At 45.1% G+C, this 13,806-nt stretch overlaps 2 protein-coding genes across 2 annotated transcripts in view; one reads left to right on the forward strand and one right to left on the reverse strand.

Moving 5' to 3' along the window:
• LOC311513771 (olfactory receptor 51G2-like) overlaps positions 1–13,806 on the forward strand; it is a gene marked incomplete at both ends in the record, with an annotated part of 350,119 nt that overhangs the window by 236,678 nt on the left and 99,635 nt on the right. The window lies entirely within an intron of this gene.
• LOC311523649 (olfactory receptor 51G2-like) lies at positions 10,446–11,381 on the reverse strand (the record flags this gene model as incomplete). The annotated part of the gene is made up of 1 exon (XM_084633846.1): positions 10,446–11,381. The coding sequence occupies one exon, from the start codon at positions 11,379–11,381 to the stop codon at positions 10,446–10,448; it is 936 nt and encodes a 311-aa protein (XP_084489972.1).

The following is a 13,806-nucleotide window of genomic DNA, read 5'->3' on the forward strand; positions in this document are numbered from 1 at the left end:
TAGAGCAAGTGGTTGGTGGGGCAGCCAGGAGACAGGAGCCATGGCTGGCGGGGTGGGAGAAAGCAAGGTGCCTTCTTCCCCGGGTGGGAGGTGAACTCGCACAGCTGCACCTCTGAACCCTGGGGCCTCACTGACCAAGGAGAACCACTGTGAGTGGGTGTGGTGAAGGAGCACAGAGGGGCACAGTAAAGGAACTGTGGGTTGTAGAACTCAAGGGTACAAGGCAAAAGACACTGCCCCAGGCACTCTGGGGTGGGTGTCCTGCTCACAGTTTTAGGATTATGAATCCTGCTTGTGGCATTTTCCCTAATTAATGTCAGGAGACTTCTTCCCTTTTATTAACAGTTTCTTTTCTACACTCAGACCCTGTGCTTGCAAGAGTGACGTATTGCCTCTCAGACGTCCCCAGGATGGGTGTGTAATTTTCCCTGGTTACTGAGTGAGGGCTCAGCCCTCTTTTTTTGGTATTATTGTAAAGGAAACCCTAGTTATTGAACCCGGCTCTGGTTGCTGCCGGCTACACCTGGAAGAAGGGTTACATGTATGTCATCTGGATTTCTCCAGAACCTAAAAAGATCACAATGTCTCACCCTTCAGTCAATCACTTGTCAGCAAACAAAAGTCTAGTAGCTCCTCAGAACCTGAGGAGAACCAGTCAGCTATTAACTCAGGGACAATCACTCTGTAGCCTCTATCCGGGGTGGTAACAGGCATTGCGATCAGTGTAGAAAACATTAATTACCTGGGCTTTAACTCTCTAGTACATAGTAAACCCAGCACCTGTTTTTCAGGCATGATGAAGGTTTTCAGGAAGTGCATTTAAAAGTCAAATGCAAGTGGAACCTCATTTCCCATATGAAAGTAGTCTATTGCTCTCTGACAGCCTATGACCTGTATTCATAAAATCCATAGCAAACTGGAATGGTATTGGGACAGACATGGAACTGAGCTGCCATAATGAATGTGTAGGTTAAACCCAGTTCTGGGGATGTTTATGTTATGGCTATTTGGCGTTAACTATCGGGATGTTTATGTTATGTCTATATTAGGTGAAACCAGTGTGGCTCTTCTTAGTTTAGCAGCAGGCTGCTGGAAAACAAGCAGGAAGGGAAGCAACAGCTCAAGAAAATCTGTCGCTCAGTGGCCACCACGGGGAGATTGAGAGACAACACTGGAGCTACAAGCTGGGAACGTGGGAAGAGCCTATTTCCAGGCTCCAGCCATATTACCCAGCTTGTTTTGACAGCACTGGGAGTCAGTACACAGGTGGAGCAGCTGTTGTGAGAAGCTCCTTAGACTGACAGGCACAAACATGGCTGGGGAAGTCTGAAGCCCCTCGGCCTGCCTGGGTTCCCATCAGAGCGGGAAGGCTTGGGGTCAGAGATGTGAACAGATTGTTGTTTGAAAACCCTCTGATTCTCCCATGTTACACTGCTGTTCAGATTAAACAGCATTTTGGTTCAAGAAGGCTGGCTGGTCACTCGTCTCACCACTAGTCACAGACTCCCAGAGGGAAGAACCACAGGTGCTGAACCCACTTGGACCAGCTTAGCAAGCACAAGTGACCTGCAGTGTGCTGTAGCCAGGGCCCAGTCTGAGGGTGGGAGGATCGCAGGATACCACCCCATGAGAGGGAAGGCTACAAGGCCTGACATCTGGCACTTGGACACCAGAGGGGGGTCAGAGATGCTGGTAGCCCTGTTATTCTGAGGGATCTCTTCAGGGCAGAAAGGCTGGAGCCCGCAGCCAGTCAGGAAATACAAATATGCTTCATCGGACCTGTTACCACTGAGCAACGCAACTCTGAATTCCTGAGCTCACAATTAAGCCAGAGAACAAGACCTTTGAAAATGCATTTGCTGATTAAATTTCCAGGAGCAAATAAACCTGAGGCGATTTGGATATTCTGTGGGGTCACCTCTCACTCAGCCCCTGGCAGGATCAGGCCCAGAGCACACGGCTCCTCTAGAAATGGGAGCCCTTGAGAAATCCTGACTAGGGGCATCAGGGTTCTAACACTCCAAGTTCACTTTGAATGTCAGATTTCTGTGTAGCTTAAATGATCCACCATGGAGCATGGGCAGGTGTAAGGGAGCTACCCTCCAGCCCCATCACTGCATTACCCCGACAGCCCAGTTGAGGCCTTTGCCTCTGCACAGAAACTCTGCAAAAGAAACAGCTTCCAGGCTTTCCCCTTCACTATGCATTTTATAGATAGTGAAACCTGCCAACGTACCCAATTCCTGCTAGAAGAGGAGCCGCTGACACCAGAGGTCTTCATCCTAAAGGACAAGGAGTCATCAGAGAGGTAGCATGGGCAGCAGGCAGTATCTGTTCAGAGAGGGAGGCAGCTGTCTTTATGAAGTGTGCTTGCATATTCCCTTGGGGGGTCGCTTGGCCATCAGGGAACCTCAGCTGCTTGGCTTACTGTGCACCAGCTTTAACTCCCGTCTCAGCCAATGGCAAACTGCAGGAGGCCAAATCACAGGGGACGCCTGCTTATGCCCGCCAACCTTACTGCAGTGCCAGTCCTGCTGCAGGCTCTATTCCTGGAATCCGGGCTTGTCATCACTATTCATATGATTCCGATTAGTCACATAGCTACCTTGGGTGAAGCAAAGTGGTAACAATCATGCTGTCACAGCTGTGATCTTGCTGAAATAAAATAATAATCATAATCATAATAATTAATAATAATATAGGACCAGATTTCTCCCCTGCAGCCCCTTTCCCTCTATTGTAAACCCAAGGTGCTAGCCAGGGAAGGCAGATTCCACAAGGTTCCCTACAGGGAAATTTGCCTTGGTTCTTTCCAGTAACAGAGGTTCCTTCCCTTCTCCCTGAGGAATGAAAAGGGGACCCAGGATCCAGGGATCCCCAAAGTTATGCACAGATCTCAGTGATCCACTTGTAGCTCAGCCCACCCACAATTTCTGTGACTCCACAACTGCTTTCGCTCCCTGCTAGCACAGGTTCATCAGAAATGTTCTACCTGGGCTTGTCACAGTAGACACTGCCCGCAGTATCTGCTGAAGGGGGCATTGCACAGGGTGGAGGAGACTGCACGGATATGGAAAGGCTGGTTAGAGTAGCCATAGACTGGTTGGGAGGTTTTGACCTTTCCATTCCCAAAGTGCAGCCATAGACGCAGTCACTGCAACCATTGTTTATGTTACGAGGGAGAGGCAGATGAAAAGCCTCCAATTTCTTTTGGGGATCCAAAATGTTAGCTCTGTAAACAAAGGTTGTTGCATATCTAACCCACTTCAAGAGGAAAGTGACCTATATTAACGAGTTTGCATTATACAGATCCCTGTGTAGTGCAAGATGGTATAATTCTGGATGTATGCTCCTGCAAGAGTGCAAGCCTGGGTAGCTGGGGAATTGGTTGTTGGACTAGATGACCTCCTGAGGTCCCTGATATTCTATGATTCTATGATTCCTGTTTGTCCTTGAGTGGCTTAGGTAAAGCACTCAGGTACCTTAGTTATGTGTGTGGCACCACCTGCTGTTGTGTTGGGTGACAACAGGGCCTGGAGAGGCTGGTTGTGTCAGCAGCAGATCAATGTGAGAGAGGCCAGCCCAACTGAATGATTAGGGGTCTCTGCAGGTCCACGGGATCCCAGCCTGCACTCCGGGGGTGACAACCCGTCAAAGAAGTTTTCGAACCAACTGATAATTTAAAAAAGAAAAATCACCAGGACCAGATAATATTCACCCAAGAGTTCTGAAGGAACTCAAGTATCAAATTGCAGAACTACTAAATGTAACCTATCACTTGAATCAGACTCTGTACTGGATGATTCGCAAATAGCTAATGTGATGCTGATTTTTTAAAAAGTCTCCAGACGTGATCCCAGAAATTATAGGCCAGTAATCCAAACTTCAGTACGAGGTAAATTGGTTGAAATTATAATAAAGAACAGAATTTTCAGACAAATACATGAACATGATTTGTTGGAGAAGAGTCAACACTGCTTTTGCAAAGGGAAATCATCCCTCACCAATATATAAGAATTCTTTGAGTTGGTCAGCAAAAATGTGAGCAAGGGTGATCCAGAGGATATAGTATACTTGGACTTTCAGAAAGCGTTTGACAAGGTCCCTCAGCAAAGGCTCTTAAGAAAATTCAGCAGTTATGGGATAAGAAGGATGGTTCTCTCATGGATCAGTAACTAGTTAAAACACTGGTGTGGAAACAAGGGTTAAAGGATTTGACTATAGGCTCCTCAGTTATGTCAAGACAGAGCACAGTCAAGCTAATTCTGAAGTCTCATAATGCGAGACTTGGGAAAGCAGACTCTGTGTCTGAAGCGGGCGGGAAACAACGCAGATTCAGTGTGACCTAATCTTGAAGATAATGATGTTGTGAGAACAGAAGTGAGACAGAAGTGAGAAAATAATGGAATGGACAGGCCATAACATAAATAAATTGCAGATGTTTTTAATTAATGCATTCCATAAAAGAGTATAAATGTTGGTGGCTTATTGTTTGTACTTTGGAGAAACTGAGGCAGAGATGCTCTCTGTCAGCTGTATTTCTTCCCTGGCAATTGCCTGAAATAAAGCTGTCTCTGATTTTGTTGCATTCCAACCTGACAGTGAGGATTTATTTTCTTCCACATTGGAAACAAAGGGTAGGCATAAATGGTCAGGTTTCAAAATGGAGAGAGGTAACTCGTGGTGCCCCACAGGGTTCTATACTGGGACCAGTGCTGTTCCACATATTAATAAATGATCTGGAAAAGTGGTAAGGAGTGAGATGACAATATTTGCAGACAAGACAAAATTATTCAATATACTTAAGTCCAAAGGAGACTGCAAAGAGTTACAAAGGGATCTCACAAAATTTGATGGTTGGGCAACAAAATGGCAGATGAAATTCAGTGTAGATAAATGCAAAGTAATGCACATTAGAAAACATACTTCCAACTATACCTACAAAATGATGGTTCCAAATTGGCCATTCCACTCCAGAAAGAGATCTTGGAGTCATGTATCATTCTCTGAAAACATCTGACTAATGTGCAGAGGCAGTCAAAAAAGCTAACAGAATGCTGGGAAAAATAGATGGTGGATATAATAGGCCAGGGCAGGATAAACCTCCCCTGTCACAGCTGTGGCCGCTGACCACCAGTTGCAGGGTTTACCGAGGGAAGTTTTTGCTTATTATTATGCACCATGCAGGTTCCAGTGTGGCTGGGGAGGCAGTATGTGTTACTCGGCTTCCTGGGTTCATCAGTGATCTCCCTGGACTCCATAGAGATTACTGATTAACCCAGGAAGCTGAGTAGCATATACCACTGTGAGAGATTGTCACCCCTGGGGTGCAGTCTGGGAGCTGTTGGAACCCTTTTAATCACTTAAAATCCATTTTTCTGTAGTTAATCAATTTGTTTTATGCTTTATATTTACCAGCATGTCTTGAGTAACATGTCTGGTGGAAATTCAGCTCTATCTACAAATGCTGTTACATATCTTTCCCACATCAAGGGAAAGTAACCTATATTAATGACCTAGATTAATAATGATGCTGTACAGATACCTGTGCAGTGAAAGATGGTATAATTCTAGGTTTATACTCTAGGAAACATGCCGTGGGGAGCTGGGAAATTGGCTGTTGTCTCCTGCCTGTCTTTGAGTGGCTTAGGTAAAGCACTCAGGCAGCACAGTTGGGTTTGTGGCGCCATCATCTGATGTCATACTCGGTGATAACAGGGCTTGAAGAGGCTGGCTGTGTTCACCAACAAAGCCGTGTAAAATTGGCCAGCCCAGCTGGAGGGTTAAGGGGCACAGAGGTTCCAACAGCTCCCAGACTGCACCCCAGGGGTGACAATCTCTCACAGTGGTATATGTTACTCAGCTTCCTGGGTTCATCAGTAATCTCTATGGAGTCCAGGGAGATCACTGATGAACCCAGGAAGCTGAGTAACACATACTGCCTCCCCAGATCAAAGCCGATTACCTATCAAATAAACAAAAATGCAAACTAAACCTAACATACTAGATAGATTAAATATGAATTAGCAATTTCTCATCCTGACTGTTGATACAAGCCGTCCACCAAGTTTCCATATGCAGGCTAGAAATCCTTTTAGCCTGGGTCCAGTACTTCCCCCAGTTCAGTCTTTGTTCCTCTGGTGTTTCCAGGAATTGTCACCTAAAAAAAATAGTTCAGGTATGGGAATTTCCCTCACGTCCTCTGCCGGGAAGACTGATGCAAAGAATTTATTTAGCTTCTCCGCAATGGCCTCATCTTCCTTGAGTGCTCCTTTACCACCTCAATCGTCCAGTGGCCCCACTCATTATTTGACAGTCTTCCTGCTTCTGATGTACTTTAAAAAAAATGATGTTATTTTTCATTTCATTTGCTAGCTGCTTTTCAGATCTTTTGAACTAGGTACGCCAAGATATCACCAAGCCTCATTCAAGAATTATAAGTCACTCCCCCCAAACCCATGAGGTTGGTAACAAATAAGTAGATTTAAAAATACATGAATGTGGGGTTTGTTTTCATTTGCCTTTTGTGTCCAAGTCGTAGGGGTAAGCCACTTCGGATGTTCTAGCTTTTCTGCAACTTTCTTTAAACCATTTCTTTTTTTTTTTTTTTTGAGAAAACAGAAAGCTGAGATTCTGTGCAGTGTCTTGATTCCAGAAGTTGGGGCTTTAAGAAAAAAACAGGAAATCGTGCGAGTCTCCCAGTAAAGTCCCAGCAGTTGGTGCTGCTGGCTGTATCTCAAGTGGAGCACCCACAAATGAAGGAACTGAGGGTTGGTTAGTGGACATTTCTGGTCACACAGACCAGTGGCAGAGATGCTCTTTCCCTCTGCACTGGGATACAGAGCATCCTGTTGTAAGGAACAGGGTTACACCACAGCCAGCCAGACATATCAGTGACTGTCTTGCAGATTCACAGGTTCCTCAGGCACAGCTCAGAGAGTCTCCTCCTCTTGTTCAGGCATGAGACATGCACAAGCTGGGTAAGCAAGGCCATGCACATTCTTAATAGAAAGGGGCATGACTCAAGCCCGGCTCCAAATGCCTCTGTTGGACCGAAACAGCCCACCCCCATCCAGCAGCCCCCAAAATTGGTGATGATGGCAATTTGGATGCAGGGTGTGAGGTCTATCTCCAGCACTAGATTTACTATCAGTGCTCATGGAATGGGTGGGGGTCAGGCTCAGACTGAGGGGCAGGGCTCTGTTCAGCCAGGAAACACCCTCCAGATCCTTTGCTTTTTTAAAGCATGTCCTGATTCCCCCTCTTACTGCCGAGCTGCAGGAGGGGCTCAGAATTCCCTTGTCAAAGGGGGCTGTGCTAATGACAGGCCTCATTACCAAGGGGTGTTGGGACATGTTCAGGTTCTCCACCCAGTGCCCCAAATCTGAGAGCTGAAATCTCTCTAAGGCACTTAGCTATGACCTCAACTATTGTAGTGTCCAAGTGCCTCTCAATCTCTGACATATTTATCAGAACAACACCCCATGCAGTATGGCAGTGTTATTAACAGCACTGGGCTGTGTATCCCTATCTATAGATGATGAATCAAAAATCCTAGTTATTACTTTGAGGGTTGACAGGTTCTTGACCCAAGATCAGGCCCAATATTATTAAAATTATTAAATAGCTGGGGACTGTGACATGCACAGGTGCGACACTCGCATGACAGGAACTCTTTTATATTTACAAATAAATATTTATTAATACATTTGGCAAAGTCACACACACTGTAACTCAGTAAGTTGGACAGAGAAAATACAGAAAGTACATCTGAACATCCATACTCACACCATCCCTTGCAGAACAACCTGAAATGTTAGCCATCAGCTTCTGTTCCCTCCCAAGGGCTACATCACTCTCTCCTACTGCCCTGGTATGCCACTTTTCTAATATGTTATTCTGACATTACCATGTCTAATACGTATTCAATAGGGGTTTCTCCCCTCTTCCTTATTTGTATTTCCTCCCTTTACCAATGTTAAGGGGTCCTTCTTTTAAAGGTTAGTGTATTTATAATTTCACCCCATTATCATACATTTCATTTTGATGCCATGGCACTCGTCCAATTGGATGTTCCATCCCAAAACCTTGCAGAAGCTGGTGTTGGTTCATGTACTGATGTCGTCATGGACAAAATTCCCCCCTACACTCCACTTCCAGTTCCCCACAATTTATGAGTTACTGAGATTTATATATGCCAAAGTTCGTAGGTCTCAAGCCTCATGCTAACTGCTGAAGGCAATATCTCACATGATACAAACCTGTAAATTCCTTGCATTACTGCTGATTATAATGAAGCAGAATATAATGCAAAGCAGTGAATATAATAGTGGTAAGCTGTCCCCCTGGGCTACAGCAAATCCCCAAACCAGAAGGCACGTATTATGATCACCTGGTCTGACCAATTCTAGAGCACAAGCCAGAGACCTGCCCCACAACAGTCCTAAAGCAGAGCTGTGATTTAACAATTGTCAGTGCTGGAGAATCTACCACGGCCCTTGGTAAATTGTTGCAATTACACTCACTGTTAAAAAATTACACCTTAGTTCCAGTCTGAATGTGTCTAGCTTCAGCTTCCAGCCATTGGATCCTGTTATAACTTTTGCTGCTAGATTGAAGGCCCGTTGTTAAACATGTGTTCCTCATGCAGGTACTTACAGACTGTGACCAAGTCACCCCTTCACCTTCTCTTCATTAAGGTTCTTGAGTGAGCTGTAGCTCACAAAAGCTTATGCTCAAATAAATTTGCTAGTCTCTAAGGTGCCACAAGTCCTCCTTTTCTTTTTCTCTTTAAGGCAGCTTTTCTAATCCTTTAATCATTCTTGTGGTTCACTCCAATTTATCAACATACTTCTTCAACTGTAGACAGCAGAAGTAGATGAGGGGGAGGGATAGCTCAGTGGTTTGAGCATTGGCTGCTAAACCCAGGGTTGTGAGCTCAATCCTTGAGGGGGCCATTTTGGGATCTGGGGCAAAAATTGAGGATTGGTCCTGCTTTGAGCAGGGGATTGGACTAGATGACCTCCTGAGTTCCCTTCCAACCCTGATATTCTATGATTCTATGACATAGGATCCCAGCAGTGCAAAATACAGAATAACCTCTCTACTCCTACTCAAGATTCCCCTGGTTGTACATCCTGGATTGCACTAGTTTTTTTAGATGAAACATCGCACTGGGAGCTCATATTCAACTGATTATGACCCCCAAATCTTTTTCAGAGTCACTGCTTTCCAGGATTGGGTCCCCCATCCAGTAAGGATGGCCTGCATCCCTTGTTCCTAGATGTAAACATTTACAATGAGCCATATTAAAACACATGTTGCTGTGACACATAGGGACAAAGTGAGTTGCCCAAGGTCACAGAAGAATTCCTTGAGTGAGCTTGGATTGAAGACAGTTCTTCTGAATCCCAGGCTAGGCTTTTAACCACTGAACCATCCTTCCTCTTTGGGATTGGTGGCTGGGGAGAGAGCAGCTGGCAGCTCAACATGCTGAGATTACCATAAACTCAGAGAATTAAACTTCTGTGACATCACCAAACAGGAACCCCAAAACAATTCCTTTTCCAGACAATAACACTGAGTCATGCTTTTCTGCTGACTCTATCGAGGGACAAATCCATCAGCCGGGGCACAGAGTGGGGTTACAGTGGACAAGCAACTCCACATGAGCTCCCAGTGTGATGCAAAATGAGCTATTTTGACCCTTAGGGATATAGGCCTGGAAGGGACCTCCTGGCATTTGGTCCAGTGCATAAACCTGTCAAACTCCTTTTCAAACCAGCTAGATTGTTTGCCCCCAACTGTTCCTCTTGGGCAGCTGTTCCAGAGCCTCCCTCCTCTGATGGTCAGAAACCTCCTTCTCCTTCCAAGCCTCCGTTTGCTCCTGGTCAGTTTGTCCCCATTTGTTCTTGTGCAAGTACTATCCTCTAGCTTCAGGAGCTCATCTCCCTCCCCGGTGTTTACCACCACTCTGATCCCCACTCAGCCTGCATTGTGGTAGGCTAAACCAGCCAAGTTGTTCAAGTCTTCTTGTAAGACAGGATCTCCACTGTGCTGACCATCCTAGGAGCCCTTCTCTGAACTTCTGAATTCTTCTTTCTGGAATATGACTGACCAGAATTTTACACAGTGTGCCAGAGGAGGTGTGACGTTATTGACACAAACTTTTGACTGTATAGATCATTGTTGCAACCAAGGTCCTATTGTGGCACCAAAACTTGGACAAAGGAGGTCAAATAAGGTGTATATAAAAAGGTTGTAATTTGCTGGTTATGATTATGCTGTCTGTATGTGTGTATCATTTTGTATTTGAAGTTATGAATATTAGCTAGGTACTTGTATCTCAATATGTTTGATTCTAAAAAGCATCAGTGAAGCATTTGGTTAGTTTCTTGATTTTGTCTCCCTTTACCAGTGCTGGAGCTGGGTGATGAAGTGACCCTTCACTTGATGAACACCCTGATTATCTTTGCACAAAGGAGTTTGCTTTTCAAGCTGTACACAATTGGATTAATCAGGGGTGGGACTAGCAAGGAAAAGTATCCCAGGAAAACCTGAAGTAAGGGAGAAGAGCCCTTCCCGAATCTGTGTATCACAGATAGGCCAATCTCTGGTATGTAGAAGAGCAGGACGGCGCAGAGGTGGGAGATACAGGTGTTCAAGGCCCTGAGGCACTCTTTGGAGGATGCGACACTCAGCACTGTTTTGAGGATCATTATGTAAGAGAGCAAGATGAGCAGCGAGTCCAACCCCATTATTAGGAGTTTAGCTAACAAGCCATAGATGCTGTTGACACTGATATCTGAACAAGCCATCTTCATGACGTCCTGGAACAGGCAGTAGGAATGGGAGAGGACATTGGTGCGACAGTATTGGAATCGTTTCAGGAACAAGGGGAGTGGGAATACTATGACCATCCCTCTTAGCACAAACACCAGTCCCATCTTGGGTATTCTTGGCAGGGTTATGATGGAAGCATATCTCAGTGGATTACAAATCGCAATGAAGCGGTCAAAGGCCATCAACAAGAGCACGGCGGACTCAAAGCATTGAAGCGAGTGGATGAAGAACAGCTGGGCAAAACAGGCATTGAGGCTGATCTCCCTAGAGTTAAACAGGTATATGCCCAGTATCGTTGGTATGGTGGCTATGGATATGCCAAGCTCTGTGACGGCCAACATGGAAAGGAAAATGTACATGGGCTCATGGAGGCTTGGTTCAGTTTTTATAGTGAACAGAATGACTAAATTTCCTACTATTGAAATAACATACATGAAGCAGAAGGGGATAGAGATCCAGAGATGCATGTCTTCCTGCTCAGGTAGCCCAGTCAGAAGGAACACTGCAAATTGAAATTTGGTGTCATTGACAGCTGACATAATGTACTGTGAAGGTCCGGAGAGTTTTCAGCTTTCCTTCCTAAAAGAAAAAAGAACAGGAGACTAGATGATATTTAATGATAAATCTTTCTGGTCTCAATGCAAGGCTATAGGTGCCCAGTAGCTCAAGGTAGATCAGCAAAAATATACTCTTGGATTTACACCAATGATAGGAAGATAGATATTGCCAGATTGGATCAGATCAAGCCCTGCAATGGGCAGCTATGAGATAACCTACTTCAAGGGAAAGTTTCCTGGAGACACAGAGTAGTTAGACATATTCTGTGGTGTAAATCAGGAAGGTGTATAGCCCTACTAAGACTTCTTTTAAAAAATCCTTCCTATTGTAATTGAATTTTTTGTTTACCCATAGAAACATTCAATCCCTCTTTGAATCAGGCTAAGATCTTGGCCCCATCAATATCTTGTAGCTGTTAAGTTCCACAGCCTTTTTGAAAACTGTGTAATTTTAAAATGATGACCTTCACAGACACACCCTGTCTGGCCCTCCACTTCTGAGTGTGGCCCATTGTAGCTTGACATGTGGTAAACACACGGCAAACGCATGCTGAAAGTGATCAGACCCTGCACTGAAGCTGTTTCATTGCACCAGTAATAATAGTATTTATTTTCCCCACTCCTGAGAGTCCAAATTATACCACTGCCTCTTTCCAGAACATGGCATTAATATTTAGGGCCAGAATCTTAATTCAGTAATATTGACTCCAGATTCAAGTGTGTCTCTCCAGATTTACATATGTGAATTCAATCCAAACCAGGCTGTGTTAACTTTCCCTTACCAAATCTTCCCGGAGATACACTCTGACCCCCAAGAATCCCTCCAAGAGAAGCTGAAGTTCTTTGCCTCTCCGTTCTTGACTCAATCCAGAGAGGTCAATCATCCTACGGACTTCTCTTCATCCTCACATGAACCTCATCCTCTCCCCATGCAACAGTCTGTAGATATTTGGTAAGTTACAAGCCAACACAGACAGTTACTTCAGCCGGGTGAGAGTGGGGTTAGTGTCACAAATGGGTGAAGAGTACAAACACTGGTGTTGCACTAATGTGCCGTTGAGTGTACAAATTCCTTCAGCAGTGCTCCTGTAACAGGTGATTAGTGTGAATTACTTATGACCACTATTACACTCCCCTTTCCCGCACCTCAATTCTACTCTTTTCTGAATCACTGACCGGTGGTTCTTTTCTCTAGTAACTTTTAGGAAAGACTTGTACAGGTATTGCAGAGGGATTGTGTTCATGACCCTGAATGTAAGAGTTAGAAACAACTTCTGGTCAGTTACCAGGAGACAGTATCATACAACTGTTCACTGAACAAAGAGTTAACAGCACAAACCCATTGCACACAGTATGTGGAGTACTTTTGACATACTTTCTAAAGCCCAAACTGTTAAGCAGTAAAGTTACCTCTGCTCCCTCCTGCAAAGATTCCAGTGACGCTGCTGCTGGCTTTCGACATACATTCATGTCATGAAAGTTTTCTTTGTAATAATGTATTACAATGAAAAGTTTTGGCATAATATTCATACATCTGTACTTTAGTACGCACATGTGAACCACAGGCGCCGAACCCACCAGGACCTGCTTAGCAAGCACAGTCAACCCGCAGCGTGTTGTAGCCCAGGACCCAGTCTGAGGGTGGGAGAATCATGGGATTCCACCCTATGGGAGGGAAGACTATGAGGCCTGACATCTGGCAGAGATGCAAGTAGCCCTGTAATCCTGAGCAGTGTCTACAGGGCAGAAGTGCTGGAGACCTCAGCCAGTCAGGAAATACAAATATTCCCTACCGGACTACTTACCACAAAGCAACGCAGCTCGGAATTCCTACGTTTCCAATCAAGCGAGAGAATAAACCCTTTGAAAATGCATTTGCTGATTAAATTTCCAGGAGAAAATAAACTGGAGACAATTTGGGAACTAGTCACTGATATTATGTGGGGTTTCTTCTTGCTCAGCCCATGGCAATGTCAGGTCCAGAGCGCATAGCACCTCTAGAAATGAATCACCCCAGCAGCTCAGCTGAGTCCTCTGCCACAGCACAGAACATCTGCAAATGGAAACAGCTTCCAGCTGTTTTCCCTTCATATCACATTTTAAAGATAGTGAAACCTGCCAACGTACCCAATTCCTGCTCAACATGGAGTGGCTGACATCAGAAGTCTTCACCCTTAAGGACAAGGAGTCATTGCATAGGTTACACAGGCAGCAGCTAGTAACTGTTCAGATAGGGAGGCAAGTGTCTTTATGAAGCATGCTGGCACATTTCCTTGGGGGCCACTTGGCCATCAGGGAACTTCAGCTGCTTGGCTTCGTGTGCACCAGGTTTAGCCCCGTCACAGCCAATGGCAAACTGCTGGAGGCCAAATCACAGGGGATGCGTAATCATGCTACCGAAGAGGAC

Source organism: Lepidochelys olivacea (genome assembly GCF_965140295.1).
Source record: "Lepidochelys olivacea isolate rLepOli2 genome assembly, chromosome: 1".
NCBI lineage: Eukaryota > Metazoa > Chordata > Testudines > Cheloniidae > Lepidochelys > Lepidochelys olivacea.